This window comes from Suricata suricatta, chromosome 10, assembly GCF_006229205.1.
Source record: "Suricata suricatta isolate VVHF042 chromosome 10, meerkat_22Aug2017_6uvM2_HiC, whole genome shotgun sequence".
Classification (NCBI taxonomy): Eukaryota; Metazoa; Chordata; class Mammalia; order Carnivora; family Herpestidae; genus Suricata; species Suricata suricatta.
Window position 1 is genome coordinate 14,879,787 of NC_043709.1, and position 17,241 is coordinate 14,897,027.

The 17,241-nt window shown below is 36.5% G+C and overlaps 1 protein-coding gene across 6 annotated transcripts in view; it reads right to left on the minus strand.

Annotated features, from left to right (window-relative positions):
- The window catches only part of RIC8B (RIC8 guanine nucleotide exchange factor B), a 98,779-nt gene that overhangs the window by 20,181 nt on the left and 61,357 nt on the right, over positions 1 to 17,241 (minus strand). For all 6 annotated transcript variants that reach the window (XR_003914022.1, XR_003914020.1, XR_003914021.1 and 3 more), the window contains exons 7-8: positions 14,085 to 14,229; positions 3,898 to 4,042 (exon numbers count right to left, since the gene is read on the minus strand). Coding sequence is in view for 3 of the 6 variants with exons in the window: in XM_029953175.1 (XP_029809035.1) it covers positions 3,898 to 4,042; positions 14,085 to 14,229 (290 nt within the window). In the remaining 3 variants the exon portion in view is untranslated. The remainder of the gene's footprint in view (positions 1 to 3,897; positions 4,043 to 14,084; positions 14,230 to 17,241) is intronic.

Genomic DNA, 17,241 nt, shown 5'->3' on the forward strand with positions numbered 1-17,241 from the left:
CACCCCTGAGTTGCTTAGTACAATGATATTAAGCTTCTGGATGTGATTATGAACTAATGCAGGGTATTAAGAATATAAGGAGGTATCCTAGAGTTCTGCCCACTTTAGTCATCCTCTCCTTCTGTCCTCCATCTAGCAGCCCTTTAAAGATACCTCTTTGAACCCCGAGGCTCCTATCTACCCAGCCTGAAGGCCACTGATCTAACATGAGCCAAATGTCATCAGGTACACATCTTTCAAATGATGTTTGGAATGATGTACAAACCACATGTGTCGCTTATACTGCCTGTATGGTCAAGGAGCCTCTATGTTCAGAGGCATAAAAGAAACAGGTATACAAGTTAGAATTTAGAAATTTTTCTCTTTGATTCAGGACAGAAATTTATCTGAAAACTTTTAACAAACATGGCTAGACTTATAACAAAGTGTGTGTGGTATGTAACTTGATTCTTTAAGTATATTTCTGCTAATTGCAGAAAGCCATTTCCAGTCCATTAAACACACTTATTTTGACACAAAAAAGATTGCTGTGAAATTAACTGTCTCCTATAGCCTGAATGTAAGCTCCACACAATTCTTGGTTTCAGATTCCACTAAAGGATTACAGGTTACCTTGGTGCATCAATCAGAATCCACTTACATTTTTGACAACGGGACTAGGGCCAAGTAGATAAAGGGTAATTTCTCTGCTTCTGCCAAAACTAGCAACTGTTGTGAATAAATGCATCATAAGAAAAGCATACTGTGATCTTGGGAATACTGATTGGTGAAGGGTAATCAGATGGTAGCAGGGAAAGCAATCCTTTCAGATGCTGACTTTATAAGCCTGACTAGATTGGTAAAAAGTTTTCATGATTTTTAGGGAAAAAGTTCTTTGAGTTCTGTAGCTCACTCCCCAGAGCACAAAGAGTTGTCTTGCTTGCAAAGTACTTTGTTCACCAACACTTCCACAAGGACCATTTGAATAAATATTTTAAATTAACAAACATCCCACTACAGTGTTTCACCTGAAAGAGGGAAGATGTAAGAAAAAAACAGATGAAAATTTATCTGAAGAAGAAAGATGTTATGTGAGAAACATACACTGTTTCTGTTGTAATGATCAATGGTGACTATTCTGACCAAACTGACACACCATTCCTATGAACACTATAGGCCAGGTCCAAAGGCTGAAGAAGATTCCAAGAGGAATCTTGAGTTCTGTAGCTCACTCCCCAGAGCACAAGGAGTTGTCTTGCTTGCAAAGTACTTTGTTCACCAACACTTCCACAAGTTTACCAAACTTACAGGGGATGTAAGGCCTAAGTATAGACTCTTCCTAGCCAAAACAATATCCCTGATGAATATGGATGCAAAAATCCTCAACAAGATACTAGCAAATCGAATTCAACAGCATATAAAAATAATTATCAACCATGACCAAGTGGGATTCATTCCTGGGTTGCAGGGCTGGTTCAATATTCACAAATCAATGTGATACATCACATTAACAAAAGAAAAGGTAAGAACCATATGATCCTGTCAATAGATGCAGAAAAAGCATCTGATAAAATACAGCATCCTTTCTTAATACAAACCCTTGAGAAAGTTGGAATAGAAGGAACACACTTAAACATCATGAAAGCCATTTATGAAAAGCCCACAGCTAATATCATCCTCAGTAGGGAAAAACTGAGAGCTTTCCCCTTGAGATCAGGAACATGACAGGGGTGTCCACTCTCACCACTGCTGTTGAACATAGTGCTGGAAGTCCTAGCATCAGCAATCAGACAACAAAAGGAAATAAAAGGCATGAGAATTGGTAAAGATGAAGTCAAACTTTCACTTTTCACAGACGATGTGATACTCTACATGGAAAACCTGACAGACTCCACCAAAAGTTTGCTAGAACTGATACATGAATTCAGCAAAGTTACAGGGTATAAAATCAATGTACAGTTGCATTTTTATACACCAGTAATGAAGCAACAGAAAGAGAAATCAAGAAACTTATCCCATTCACAACTGCCTCAAAAACCATAAAATACCTAGGAATAAACCTAACCAAACATGTAAAAGGTCTGTACGCTGAAAACTATAGAAAACTTATGAAGGAAATTGAAGACACAAAGAAATGGAAAAAACATTCCATGTTCATGGATTGGAAGAATAAATATTGTTAAAATGTCAATATTACCCAAAGCAATCTACAAAATAACAATACCAAACATCATGGTCTTTGATTTAAACAAAAGGTGCTCTCCTGAAATCTAACATCACTTTCACAGTCTAACACATTTCAATTTCACATACTAATAGGAAAGACCCAGTGTTCTTGTATTTCCTCCAAGCAATTTCTTGTTATAGTAGTGTTCTGGTGCTTGTGAGCTATGTGATCATTACTATAGTAGAGTCATTTACCAAATAAAATCAACAATACACATTGAGATATAATGGTATCATTCATCCATGAGTATTCAAGAGTTTCTATCTTAGTTGACTTGTCCATATAACTTGGGACACAATGAATGCTGAATGTAATTTTTACCTTCATTTAAAAATATGAGACTTCTCAAGTGGTATATTTAATGTTTCAAATGGAGTGAGAAAAATATTAAACTGATATGGAAGTACAGTTTATAGAATGGAAAATCAGCTATCAAGACTATTTTAGAATGATGACTTCTATGATCAGGGAAAGATTAAAGTATAATTCCTCTATATAAACTTCCATACTTGATAGAGATGCCCAATTTATAGCATCTAAATGGTAGCAGTCTTAAGAATGTACTGGTTAGAGTCACTGCTAGCTTTTTTTCCCCAAAGCCTTTTTTCTTTCTAGGACATACTCTATAAGATCCTGCTGCTGAGACTGAAAGCACTGGAGATATTAAAAGTAATAATTCTACCTACTCAGGCCTGATTTGCCAAGAAATACAGGCCATATACATCTTATCTGATTAGAAAATGATCTTTTCTGTTACCTTCTGATAACCCACTACTTTCATGTTAACAGGACAAAGTCTAGCCTTTAAAAAAAAAAAGCCTAATATTTCAGATAATGATTTTCTATCCTTTATCAACTACCACATGATCCTGATTATACTCTAGAGACTGTCAGCAGAAACCTACCATGTCAATATCATCGATAATACCACAAGGGATGGACATACCTTTTTAACATTCATTAATGGAAACTAAGTAACTCCTAATAAGTGGAACTAAGAAATTTACCTGGGTTGGCATTAAGGGGGGAATGAAAAGGATGGGGAGGAAACAGAAAGAGGTAGAGGTGGTTTGTTTTGGGACAAGAGAATTAGTGTCTTTGATTTCTAAGCACTGATTCAAGAAAGACTTGTTTCAGTCTCTGGTTTGCCTATTCAATGCAATATATCTGTTAAAGATGATTACCTAAGTGTTTGATTAAAATTTACTGTGGAGTTACACTTCTTTCCTTTTATTAGTGATGTACCATTTTATTGATTCATAATGGCTTTTTTGCAAGAGAGAAGATCAGAATTTATGAAACCTATGTTTAGATTTCTGAGAAAGACTGAAGCATCAAATAACCAGCTAAATCCTTGGTCTTGATTGTACCTCATACAATCTCAACCTATGGAAAGGAAAGCAAGAAGTAGGTATATGATGGTATATCTAAAACTACCATCTCTCCAAATACTTAGGAGAGGATAATGAGCATGCAGCAGAACATGTCTTGCAATATTATCCCTCTTCGGTCATATGAAGTCACTCTCTAAGCTACTAGCTATGAAATTGCTTCTAAAAACACTAATAAATGGAAAGCTTCCAAATCCACAAATGAAAACAAACACTTGGAAAATGAAAGGCAAAGGAAGTGAAAGGTAAATAAACAAATCAAAGGCACAGACATAGGTGAAAAGAAACTTGATACTATACTTTGGTTTTGCATTTTTGTATTCTTCAGTGTCTGTGTCCTCGTCCTCTGAGTACCAATTATCTCCTCTTCCTCCAGCCAAGAGGCCCCTGGCCGCCAACAGTCCTGCAGCATTCCCATAGCCTGTGTATTTCAGCAGGCTATCCACTGCAAAAACAGAACAGGTTTTTAGACCAGAAACCTTGGGTGCTCACTGTCATTACTGATTATTTACCAGTACAGGGAAGTTGGAGATCTATATGGCAGTAAACCTTAAAATTGAGAGGTTTTCAAAGTGTGGTAGTGGTTATACTAAACTACCCGTAAATTCTCCTACATGTTCTGAGGACCAAAAGCCTTTTTTTTCAGGTATCAGAAATTCAAGTGGAGCTATTTGGAATATACTTTGTGGCAGGAGTGGGGCCTCTGGGGTCATTGGTAAGGGTGGTGCTTTAATTTTCTGGTCACAAATCTTATTTCTTTATCCAGTTTTAGAGAAATGATGATTAGAAACTCGCGTTAATAAAAGCCATATTGGAATTTTACCGGTTCAGTCATTATCTAAAATCTTTCTTAAATCCTTTACAGGAATGGTAGGGAATAACAAAATTTAGGAATATTTGCAAATAGGATATGCTAAGTTACTACTTTTTCGAAAAAGTCAGCAATAATAGATAAGCACATGAGAGCCACCGAGAAGGTAGACCCAGGAGTTAGACTGGCTGATTTTAGTAATGGCTTTACCACTTACTAGCTGGTTGACTTGGGTAAGTTATTTTACAACTCTGTATCCCATTTTTTCTAATCTCAAGTATTGGAATAATAATATCTAGTTCATAGGTTAATACAGGTAAAGTGCTTAGAAAAGATTCTGGCACAAAATAAATACTCCTTCTTTTTCCCGAGGAGTATTAGGTAAATGAGCATTTTAGACTTATCTTAGTCAACGACAGCAAGAGCTCAATAGACCATCTGGTACAAGTCACTATTACCCTGTTATCAGTGCAAGGCGATATCTCTAAGACAAGCGACACATAAGACTTTTGCAGGGGAACCCTGAACTGTAGGGTTTTTTTTTTTAAAGGATTTTAAAAGGATTCCTAAGAACCCCTAAGGAAGATACTAAGCAATCTTTAGCAGCTTTATTTAAGAATACTTTCTTTTCATCAGGTACAGTTTCAACGTGAGCACCAAAATATTCAATCTATCAATCTAAAGATAAAAATTTTATTTAACGCATTCAATAAAATGTCATCCTAAAGACAACTGTAGGAAACAAACCAAACACTTTCTTAATCATGTATAAAGCTTTAGTAAAAACCTACATCTGCAATACTATGGTTATTCAGACCACTTACCTCAAAAAGGACAAATAAAGCTGAGAAGATTCAGAGGAGGACAACTAAAATGACTCTGGGACCTGACAGGGGCAGTGGATAGATAGGCAAAAAGGTGGGTAAGGAAGGGGACATATATGATCAGAGATGAAATCATTAAAGACATGGATGGGATGAATAATCTGGGGTAGAGTTGCTCATTAAATTTTCAAATACTTCAACTAGAGGGTACCTTTCTTGACACTGAAAATAGGTAGTCTGGGAACAAATAAAAGGAAGTCCTACTATCAAAGGATATAGCAAACGTAAAATTTGTGTAAAAGGAGACACAGATTAATAATATAAGTAGATTAAAGTTCGCACTATTTTCTTTCAACCATTTTCTACCTTAAGACCTATTGGTAACTGTTGTCTCCTTGGTAATAATTCTTACTGGGTGCTAGATAGAATCATATTGGAATTTAATGAGGGATCATGGTGGTATAATTTGAGAGTCATTGGAATACATCTGAATATGCTCCCTTTGCTAACAGTGCCTCTGCAAGACCAGAATGGTTTGGATAAATTAGTGAATTCTTAATGGACTTTAAGGGATGTGAATATCCAGTGTATACAGGTATTCTTAATATTCACAGAGCTCAGAGGGGTGCCTGGGTGGCTCAGGTCATGATCTCACAGTTCGTAAGTTTGAGACCCGTGTCAGGCTCTGTGCTGACCGCTAGCTTAGAGTCTGGAGCCTGTCTTCCTCTCTCTCTGACCTTCCCCTGCTAATGCTATCTCTCTCTCTGACCCTCCCCTGCTCATGTTATCTCTCTCTCCCAAAAATAAATAAGACATTAAAAAAAATTTTTTTTAATTTATAGAGGTCAGACATTAATGACATGGTCAGACACAAAGTCAGTGTGGCAAAGGATCATAAATCTAAATCCACATGGCACTAATACTCTCATTGTAAGTGTTTTTGATAAGCCTTACTTTTTAACAAATAAGGTGTTTGGTAGTTCCAGAAAAAATATTCACTGAAATTGTGAAAGTCTAAATTGAGAAATGAATATACTTTAAAAAAATAACAATAAAGACACAAAAATGTAAATAACCACCTACAATGGATAAACATTAAAATAGTTTAAGAATGCAGAGTTTATGAAAGGCCAAAATAGGTTAAAAAGTAAACAGAACACTAAATAATTTTAAGCAGAAAATCTTCCTGGAAGCTAGTTAATAGTAAAAAAAAATCCCTAGCACTTTTATGAAAATAACGCTTACTGTTCATTCACTGGAACAAACATGTATCAACTCTGTGACAGTTTGGGTTACAGAGGCTATTTAAAGACTTGCTTTGCCTTCAAAACAGATAAGGCTATAGCCAATAGTTTCAATATCAAATAAACTTTTGTTAATAGGATAAATTATTTAAAATATAAGAGTTGGGGAAGGGAGACAACAAATGGACTACAAAATCTTCACAGTGAGAAACACTTTCTTTGTGAAGTTCTGATTGACATTATTTCATGGAGTGTTTTCTAACTACTTTTTAGCTATTTTCAAATAACACCATACAGTATCTGATTCAGTACTGGGAAAGTAGTAAAAAGAAAATACACTGAACTTGAATGTTAGAGTGAGCTGTGGGGCACCTGGCTGGCTCAGTTGGTTAAGTAACTGGCTCTTGACTTTGGCTCAGGTCATGATCTCACAGTTCAGTTCATGAGTTCGAATCCCGCATTGAGCTCTCTGCTGTCAGCGTAGAGCCTGCTTTACATCTTATGTCTCCCTCTCTCTCTGCCCCTTCCCCACTTGGACTCTGGCTCTCAAAAATAAACATTTAAAAAAAAAGTAAAGTGAGCTGCTAAGGAAAGAAAAGGTTTTCTGGGTGGCCCTTAAATATAAAAAACAAACAACATAAAACTATTTGTTTTTTTTAGTGGCGCCTGGATGGCTCAGGCAGTTGAGCATCCGACTCTTCATTTTAGCTCAGGTCATGATCTCATGGTTCATGAGTCTGAGCCCTGAGTTGGGCTCTGTGCTGCCAGTGTGGAGCCTGCTTGGGATTCTCTCTCTCTCTCTTTCTCTGCCTGTGCCCCACTTGCACTTTGTCTCTCTCTCTCTAAATAAACAATCATTAAAAAATATTTGTTTTTTTGTCCTAGTAATCAACCATGCAGTTAGGTAAAAGTGCTGCAGAAATGAGATAAATCAGCATTCAGTCAGAATGTTGTAAGAAAATATTTTTACCACTATTTCATCAAGATGCTAGAGGCACTGAGAACAAAGGAAAGCAGCCCCAGTAGCACACTGCAGTCAGAACCGCACTGGCGGTATTACTGTTTACACAGATGTGGATTTTATCACACTCTGTCCTGAAGACAAAAAAGGGGTTTTCCTCTTTACCAAAGAGAAAGAATGGCAGAGCCAGATTCTACCCAGAGACTATCCCCCTTTCTGTTACACAGAGAAGGCTTTATAATCCTTTTCCTTCCAAATACTGCAACTTTTAGAATTTTTACACTAACAGTCTCCCTATTTCCAATCTCATGTCCCTCTATTCCTTGTTCCATACAACTGCCTCATCTGTGTCAAGCAAAAATATGTCATCACCTCCCAGTATAAAACTTCTAAGATCTGCTTCATTTTCTGGCCTCTGCCTTCTTTTTCCAAATTTATCTCCTATTATTCCTGCACATTGTGGATTCTTCATGTTTTGAACTAGACTTTTTCCTAAACATACCAAGGCTGTTTCCCATTTCTCTGCAAAGACTTTCTCTGACCATCTCTACACGACTCAATCATTCCCTCTCTCAAGCTGCCATAGTACCTGGCACATTCCTCTCTTACACTATACTTAAATTATTCCTTTATGTGAAGAAATCCATAAGAGCATATATATTCACTACACTGCATTCAGATAGCAGAAATGTTTGCTCTTTTATGACTACCTTTAAGGTACTTTGTTAAAACTGGAGATCCAAAAATGAAGATGACATGATCTCTGACCTAAAGAAACTCATGAATGCAAGTTCAACAAATTAAGAATTATAATATAGATGTCAAAAGTACTAAAAACAGATGTAAGTAAAAATGGTACAAAGAAGACAATGATTAACTCTGCCTCCATGATCAGACAAGTCTTCACAAAGACGAGACTTAAGCTGATCTTCAAGGATAAATAAAGCTCGCCATGCAACAAAGACGTTCCTGCAAAACAAACAGCATCTGCCAAGTCATGGAGATAATGCCGAGAAATGGTACAGTATAATCAGGCAAGAATAAAAATTTTAGCATGAGTAAGCAGAAAGTATAAAGTGGTAGTGAATTTAGAATTAGTAGTAAATTTAGAATTCAGAAGCACAAAAGGCAGGCCATGGAGGCATCTAAGAAAATGTGGATTTTACCAGGTGACAGGGAGTCACTGAAAGTTTTACAAGGTGGTAGTGATGAGATTATATTTATATTTTAGAAGAATCTCTTTGTTAGTCATATGGAAGACAGACTGAAGAAAACCTGACTAGAAACTGAGGGATGACTTTTTAATAGTTTATTAAGAGATATACTGAATTGGGAATCCCCAGCAAATTGGCTGAAGCAGGAGCCAAGGTAGAGGATAAGATCACTCAGGAGACAATGTAAAATGAGAAGAGGGGTCAGAGAAGTACACCAGGGAACACTGGCAGTTATATGAGGGCAAAGACAGTTGCCAAGTATGATTGAAAAGAAAGGTCAGAGGAAATCTAGTAATGTATAGTAGCACAGAGATAGAGTGGTCAATAGTGTCAATTACAATGAGAGATGCAGTAAAATAAAGGCTAAAAAATATCCAGGCTTTTGAAAATTAGTTATCTTGTAAGCTTACGAAGAACACTTTCAGTGGAATCTGGGAGGTAGGGAAAGGTAGTGGAAAGCTTAATTTGCAGCAAGTTGAAGCCCGGGTGGTAGTTAGGATACTAAGAGGAAAAACAGATTAGTCATTCAAGAGGCTAAGATATAAAGGACAGTGATGTTGATGTCCAAAGTGTATAAGTTGAGAAAAACACATAGGGACAGTTAAAAACAACAACAACAAGATAGGAAGAGAGATCAGCAGAAAAGGGAGGCTTCAGCTACCAGCTAAACAGACACCTGTTCCCCAGAGATTGAAATATAGGAGATGAAAGTAAGTTTCCAGTTGTGAGGCTATGTGTTGAGGTGCTTAAGCCTTATTTAGCTCTGTAATTCAGCCCCTACCACAGTGCCTAGCACATACTGGTAATTAATGAATGTGTTAATAGGGGGAGGATTATATTACAAATTGATTACTTTAATTAAACAATGTAAGGCCTCTCTTTAGGCCCCCTGAGAAAGTACACAATTGGCAGAGATGGTAATATAAGTTTATATTTGGCTTAACAAGTTGGTTGGCACCAGCACAAGTTAACCTGCAGGCCACTGTCAGCTGGGGAAACAGTTTAGCCTGGCATAGATGGGTACTGAAGACCCTTGGATGACTCTTTCTGTGCCAAGTCTGCCATGAAGTTTTGCCCTTTTTATCTTGTCCCATTTTAATCTTCCTTCTTAATTTAGTCTCTGTGTTCCTTTTTTTTTTTTAACTTTTTTTTTAAAATTTAGTTTTGAAACAGAGACAGAGCACCAGTAGGGGAGGGGCATAGAGAGAGACACACACACAGAATCTGAAACAGGCTCCAGGCTCTGAGCTGTCAGCACAGAACCCAATGCGGGGCTTGAACCCACAAACCGTGAGATCATGACCTGAGCCGAAAGTTGGATGCTTAATCAACTGAGCCACCCAGGTGTCCCTAGTCTCTGTGTTCCTAACCCAATTTGCTGCCTGCTGTTTCCACTTAGTGGTTTGACTTTTAAGCCATCATCATGGTACCTTCACCTTCAAACTTAGCTGAATGTCCTTAAGAGGAAAGTTCAACACTGATGAATTATTTGAAATTTATCTCATTTTAATATAGTTGCATCCAAATCCAACCCAAACGACAAAATCTGATGACTTACAAGTTGGATATAGTTTATAAACTTTTTTCTTTTGGCTTAGATGGTTTTAAATTATAATTAGTTGATAGTATTTGAAAACTGGCAGATTTTATGTAAAAATCCAGAGTCCTGGCTTCTCTTGAAAAATCTAGAAGACTGGGTAACATTGGCCTTATGTTCTTTCTTAATAACAACCAGTTGGAGCTAAGCAGCAGCAATCTCTTCTCTCCAGTCCTGCACAATCCTCTTGTTTCCCTTATTCCCAACCTACCATCTTCTTAGCAATGAGTTAAGTGTCAGTTTTCATTTACCTTCTTATGTCCAGTCCATTTTTATTACCAGCCTGGCACTCGAAGGCATGTGAGTTTGTAACTCTTGATAAGAAAGTAAGTGATATGAAAGCAGAGACCTTGTTTATGTTTATACTTCCGTATTCCCTGCCTCTTGCTCAAAAATTAGGAATAAATGGTTGAAAGGGTAAATTTTTATTCCAAAAGAATATATCTACTAAATTTTAAAATCAGATTGGAAGGAAAAGCAGATGAGTATATATTTCATTTGTTAAAGGTCAAATGAAAATGATACAGTTTTGCTGATATAGGTTGGCTTTGGGCTCAAAGTTAGGACTATAAAACCTCAAATGTGGGATCCATGAGGGAACAAAGCTAATACTTTCAAATGAAAAACAATGAAAAAATTCATATATAAATATGTATGCCATATTTGCTATGACACTAACTCATTAGTAAGGTGATTATATTTAAATATATTATATAATTTATGTAGGTATGTAATTATAGAAGAAATAAGCTTTAGTTTTCCTCTTTAAAACTTTTTTAGAAGTACAAGAAATGCATGCTCACTGTAGAAAAATTACAAAATACACAGAACTGAAAAATGTCACTAGCTATCCTACTATTCAGAGGTAACAATGGATAACATGTTAATACGTATTTTGATAAACCTCTTTTGATGGATAGACACATATGTATGATTTAGATTTATGTATACATACATAGTTACACTTTAAAAAACAGCTTATTTCCAATCTTGAAAAGATTGATTCAATTCAGGTTACATACACAAGGCACTATACCAGTCACTTAATCCCAACGTACTGTATCAATCTTTTTTCAAAGTCATGAAAGAACTGAATTATTTAAAAGAGCATATGTGGTAACAGCTGAAGATAATTACTCTAAGTAAAGAAATGTGGCAGAATGGAAAGAGAGGACTCAAATTTGGGCTTTAGCCCTTAGCAACTATACGACCTTGAATAAATTACTGAAACACTCTCAAGTGCCATGCCAAGTTAATTCATTTATGACACTGAAATAATTATATTTTAATTATAGGGTCCTTATGAGAATTAAATGAGATTATGGCCTAGAATGTTTGGAACATGATACCCTAATATACAATAGCTGTTTATTACCATTATCACTATATTGATTAAATTTTGTTCCCAATATACCATCTTAACAGGAACTGAAGTGGCTGAATCAGTCAGGAAAAAAGTTTAAGAATTCAGTGGATACGGGGCGCCTGAGTGGCTCAGTCAGTTAAGGGTCTGGCTTCCAGCTTCGGTTCAGGTCATGATCTCACGGGTTTGTGAGTTTGAGCCCTGCGACGGGCTCTGTGCTGACAGCTAGCTCAGAGCCTGGAGCCTGCTACAGATTCTGTGTCTCCCTCTCTCTCTCTGACCCTCCCCTGCTTGTGCTGTCTCTCTCTCAAAAATTAAAAAAAAAATTAAAAAATTTAAAAAGCCAAAAAAGGTGGTATAATTATAAATATAAATGTATATATATTTATTTATTTATTTCAGCCATGATAAAGAATAAAATCCTGAAATTTGTGACAATAAGGATGAACCTAGAGAACATTATGCTAAGTGAATAAACTAGAAAAAGACAAATTAGTGTATGATTTCACTTACATGTGGAATCTTAAAAAAAGAAAAAAAAATCAAACTCCTAGAAGCAAAGAGTAGAATGGTGGTTAGGGATAGGGGAAAGGAAACTAATTACAGTTAATAGTATTGTATTGTACACTTGACATTTGCTCAAAGAAATCTGCTAACATTCTCACCACATACACACACAAGAAACAAAAACAGTAACTATGCAAGGTGGTAGACATATTAATTAACCTGTGTTAATCACTTCACTATATATATATATATATATATATATATATATATATATATATATATACACCAAATCATCATGGTGTATAATATACTTTAAATATATGCAATTTCACTTGTCAAATTGTACCTCAATATAGCTGGGTAAAAAAAAACAACAACCAAAAAAGAATTGAACTTAATATTTTGGGAGAAAAGAGTGAAGTTTTCTACCTCCAAATTATGTTTCACAAAACTGAGGTACTTGAAAAAAGTGGAATATAAAATCTGCTTAGATGGAATTTTTATACTAGTACATTTTTTAATTTTAGAAAATTTTTCTGAATTTTTTATTTTAAATAGGCTCCACACTCAATGTGGGCCTTGAACTCACAATCCTAAGATCAAGAGTTGCATGCTATACCTACTGAGCCAGCCAGGTGTTCCAGTATCCTTACATTTATATATACACATATATACACACACATATATAAGTGTATATATATAATGTATGTAAATATATATGTTAATTTGTAAAAATATTTATTCATTTTTGAGAGACAGAGAGAGAGCATGAGCAGGGGAAGGGCAGAGAGAAGGGGGAGACACAGATTCTGAACCAGGCTCCAGGCTCTGGACTGTCAGCACAGAGCCCAATGCAGGGCTTGAACCCATGAATCGCAAAATCAGGATCTGAGCTGAAGTTGGACACTTAACCAACAGAGTCACCCAGGTGCCCCATCCTTACATTTATAAAACTAGGAGCTAAAGAAAGAAATGGGAAGCGATATCTGGATAACTTGAAGTTCCTTGTTTGAAGAACTTGATTTTGCAAGGCAAATAACCAATATAATTTTAGGAAATATTTAAACTTATTAGAATCACTTTATATATGCTTATAAAATGGTGTTTATTACATTGTAGTAGTAAAGTTATTTTCAAGTTTCTCTCTACTAGGGTACCTGGCTGGCTCAGTCTGTTTAGTGTCTGACTCTTGGTTTTGGCTTAGGTCATGATCCCTGTGTTGGGCTATATGCTAAGCTTGGAGCCTGCTTGGGATTCTCTCCCTCCCTCTACCCCTTCCCCCTGCTCGCTCACTTAAAAAATAAAAAAATTTAAATTAAAAAAAATTAAAATTTCTCTCTACCTCTAACTTATCTTTATCTGAAGGGTAAGGGGTGTATCTTAGGCATTTTTGTACTTTCCTTCCTCCATCTTATATTTCCATAGTATGTTAGGTAGATCACATTGAAGAAACCAAGACTCCAACAGTTTTAATCCCAAGAGGAATTAAAAAGGGGAACTAACCCAGGCGTTTCCCTGATTATCAAAACAGTAGCACCCTGGGGCACTTGGCTGCCTTGTAGAGCATGCAACTCTTGATTTCTTGGGGTTGTGAGTTCAAGCACCATGTTGGGTGAGGAGATTACTTAAAAAATAAAATCTTAAAAAACAAAATAGTAGCACCTGAATTACTTAAGCAGATTTTTCATAATGGCTCCAGGTCCTCAGTCATCAAGATTAAGAAGTCTGGGTTAAGAATACAGAAGGCAAAGTTTAATGTGAGTGTGTTTGCACCTCTTAATGAATTCAGAAGCGTATAGAAAAAATTTTTAAGTGGTTAATTTTTAATATCTCTGTAGGCTCTCTAATAGAACAGATAGGAGTAAGCTCTGAAAAGAGTGGAATGAGATGGCCATTTCTAACAGAAAGATTTCTTACATTCCCTTGGAAAAATAAAAATGTAGAGAGCAAAGAGAGTTTAACCTACCTCTCTCTTTGCAAAGGACAAAAAGGAATTCAGCAGCAATTTGCTTGACTCCAAGGTCAACATGTGTCATGAGGCGCACCAGCTTATTTCTCACAGTTGAGCCAACTTCAGGACGATTTGTCACATCCCTCAATGGTGGTAAAACCTAATGGCAGAAATGAAAACCATCATCAGTCATGGACACTAGAGTAAGTGAGGATGGCACCAAGCCACTGGTCAGTCTCATAACGTCTATAAGCTCAGTTTCTAAGAGTGGGAAAAGCTTTTTTAAAATAAATAGGTTTGCTTTCAAATAAAACTAAACAAAAAACCCCCTACCTCAAATGATTTTAAATTTGTAATTAAATTTTATTTGAAGAGAAACATCTCTTCACTGTACCACCATGATATACTCAAATTCATTGCTGAGTTTTTATTCATTTTGGCATCTGGATGCCTTTGCCTCCTTCCATCAAAATCCATTTTAAAGTGAGGGTCAATCTATCTTCTCTATCTTCCATGGGGCCTTCCTTAATACTCTCACTCCTGTTGATTTTCCCCTTCTTGTAATTCCTGCAGCATTTTCATTATTCACCCAAAAAAATCTGTACTTATCTTTTCTTGTTTTATAATAAAAATGGCTAATTATTGACTACTTTAAAGATGCTAGTTCCTATAATAGAGGATATACATACATTCTCTATACTCCTTACATACTCTATCCTCCTTACAAAGGAGGTAGGAACATCACCATCACCCTATTTTATCAATTGACTTGCAGAGGGCTTGCTTGCTTTGTCTGTTTGCTCACTCACACACCCATCCATCCACCCAGCCCCCTTCCTCTTCAGGTTCTCTTCCTATCTCACTGGCTGCTTCATCTCAGCCTCTTCTGCCAATTCTTTTCTCCTCTTGTTTTCTAAGTGTTGGAATATTCAAGGATTGTGCTCATGGGTGACATTCTTCACTACTGCACTTAATTTGTTGGTGATCTCAACCAGTTTTATAGCTTTATATGGTCTCTGTATAGTAATAACTCCCTAAATTATATTTCTATCTTAACTTCCTTACTGACTTCCAGACTTTTAAAAGCTCCCTCAAATTTAGCATGTCCTAAACAGAACTCTTGCTGCTTCCACCAAAGTTGTTCCTTCTTAGTTTTCCATCTCATTAAATGATAAATCTATTCTTCCAACTGTTTATTTAGTACAAACACGTTGGAAATAGCCTCTTCTCATCCAATCCACCAGCAAATTATATTGTTTCTACCTGTGAAATATATCCATAATCCAACAAATTCTCACTACACCCTCTAGTATTACCAAATCCAAATTACTGATATGTCTCACCTGAACTGGTTATTACCACAACCTCCTAGTGGTCTCTGCTTCAAACCTGGTCAAAGGATTTATTCTCTACAAAGCAGTGAGGGATCCTTTGAAAGTCAGATCATGTCATTTCTGGTCTCAAAGTCCTCTAGCTCCTAGGGTTTCTCATCTTACTCCTAGTGAAAACAATGTCCTTACAACTCCCTTAGGTTTCACATAATCCTGTGTCCTGCTATTTCTCTAACTCCAATTCAACCGTGCTCCTGACCTATGCTGCTACAGCTGCACAGACCCCCGAGGAACTTCTTAACACACACCATGTACTTTCCTGTCCCGTGGTCTTTGCATTTGCTACTCCCTCTGCCCAGAAACACTTTCTCTAGAAACTTTCATGGCTCATTCCCTTACTTTACTTTAGGTCTATGTTAAAATGTCACTTTACAGGAAGACATTTCCTGACCACCCTATATGACGAACTTTGAACATTCTGTTTTTGTGCATCACCCCCTCACCACCACCACTTTAATCTTCCTCACTGCACTCATCACCACCTGATACAGTCTATTTTTTTCTTTACTGTTGGCCTTCTTCCACAAGAGTCAGTGCCATGGAGGCAGGGTTTTCTTTCTGTTCTGTTTACTGCTCTCAGTGCATGGCATATTACAGGTGTCCCGTAAGTATTTGCTGATTGAAGGAAGAATGAATGAATTCAAATATCTTCTTTTAAAGACTGTATTTTAAAAAATCTCTACACCCAACATGAGGCTCGAATTTACAACCCTAAGGTCAAGAGTTGGATATTCTACCGACTGAATCAGTCAGGCACCCCTCAAATATCTTAAAAGTGCCTCTATAACCTAGGCACTATGGTAGGAAATGAGGATAAAAACAAAGTGAAATAATAATTTACTGTGCTGGACCCTTCACATGTGTATTATTTTATTTAATCCATTCGACTGGATGGATTTCTACACTGAATGCCTATCCTGTATCAGGAGGTACTGGAGACACTGGAGATAGCAGCTGTGAGCACAAATGGAAACTAAATCTCAGAAAATTAATAATCTACCAAAGCGTTTACAGAACCCATATTCAATATTTCTGATAGGGTAGAGCACCATGATCTCTGTGCTCTACAGGCAAAAGTCACTGCACAATAAATCCTTATTTGACTCGGCCAACCATATTGAGTTTTATATGGTCTCTATATACTGAATGTGGAGAAGAATGAGACATCCAACAAGTGATTTCATGTAGTATGTGTCTACTGTTCCAGAATAAAGAATCTATTAACAAAGGTTATCACTCCAAAATTTTGTTAGCTATGTTTTGGGTTTCTTAAAATGAAATTTTTTAAACATACGTTTGTTGCTTTCACTGTTACATACCACTCCCAAACTGCACTTGCACAGACTCATTCTATTTCCTCCCAAGTACTAGCTTCCAACAAATGTTTTATTTTGACAAATCTTGGCCATCTCTTCTTTCAAATCCACATACTCCTCATCTCTTCTGTAAACCTCTCCACAGACTAACCCAACCTGGGTCAGTACTTTCTACTATCTGTTCTCTTTCTACCTGCCTCAATAGTTAAGACCAATTCCTTTGGGTATGGATGAGTTGGGTTTAATCAGGTAATAATAAATCAGGGTGTAATAATTAGCTATCATTCCATTTACACAATTACCAAAACTAACCACCTGTTACTTTATGTTGTACCTTTCTTAATCATCATAGTTTAGAGTGGATCTTTTTCAGGAGGAAAGTTGATTTTTTTTGTGTGTGTGGCTTGTATCTTTAGTGATCTTTACTTGTCATGTCTCATCTCTTTATACTGTAGTGCCTCTTTA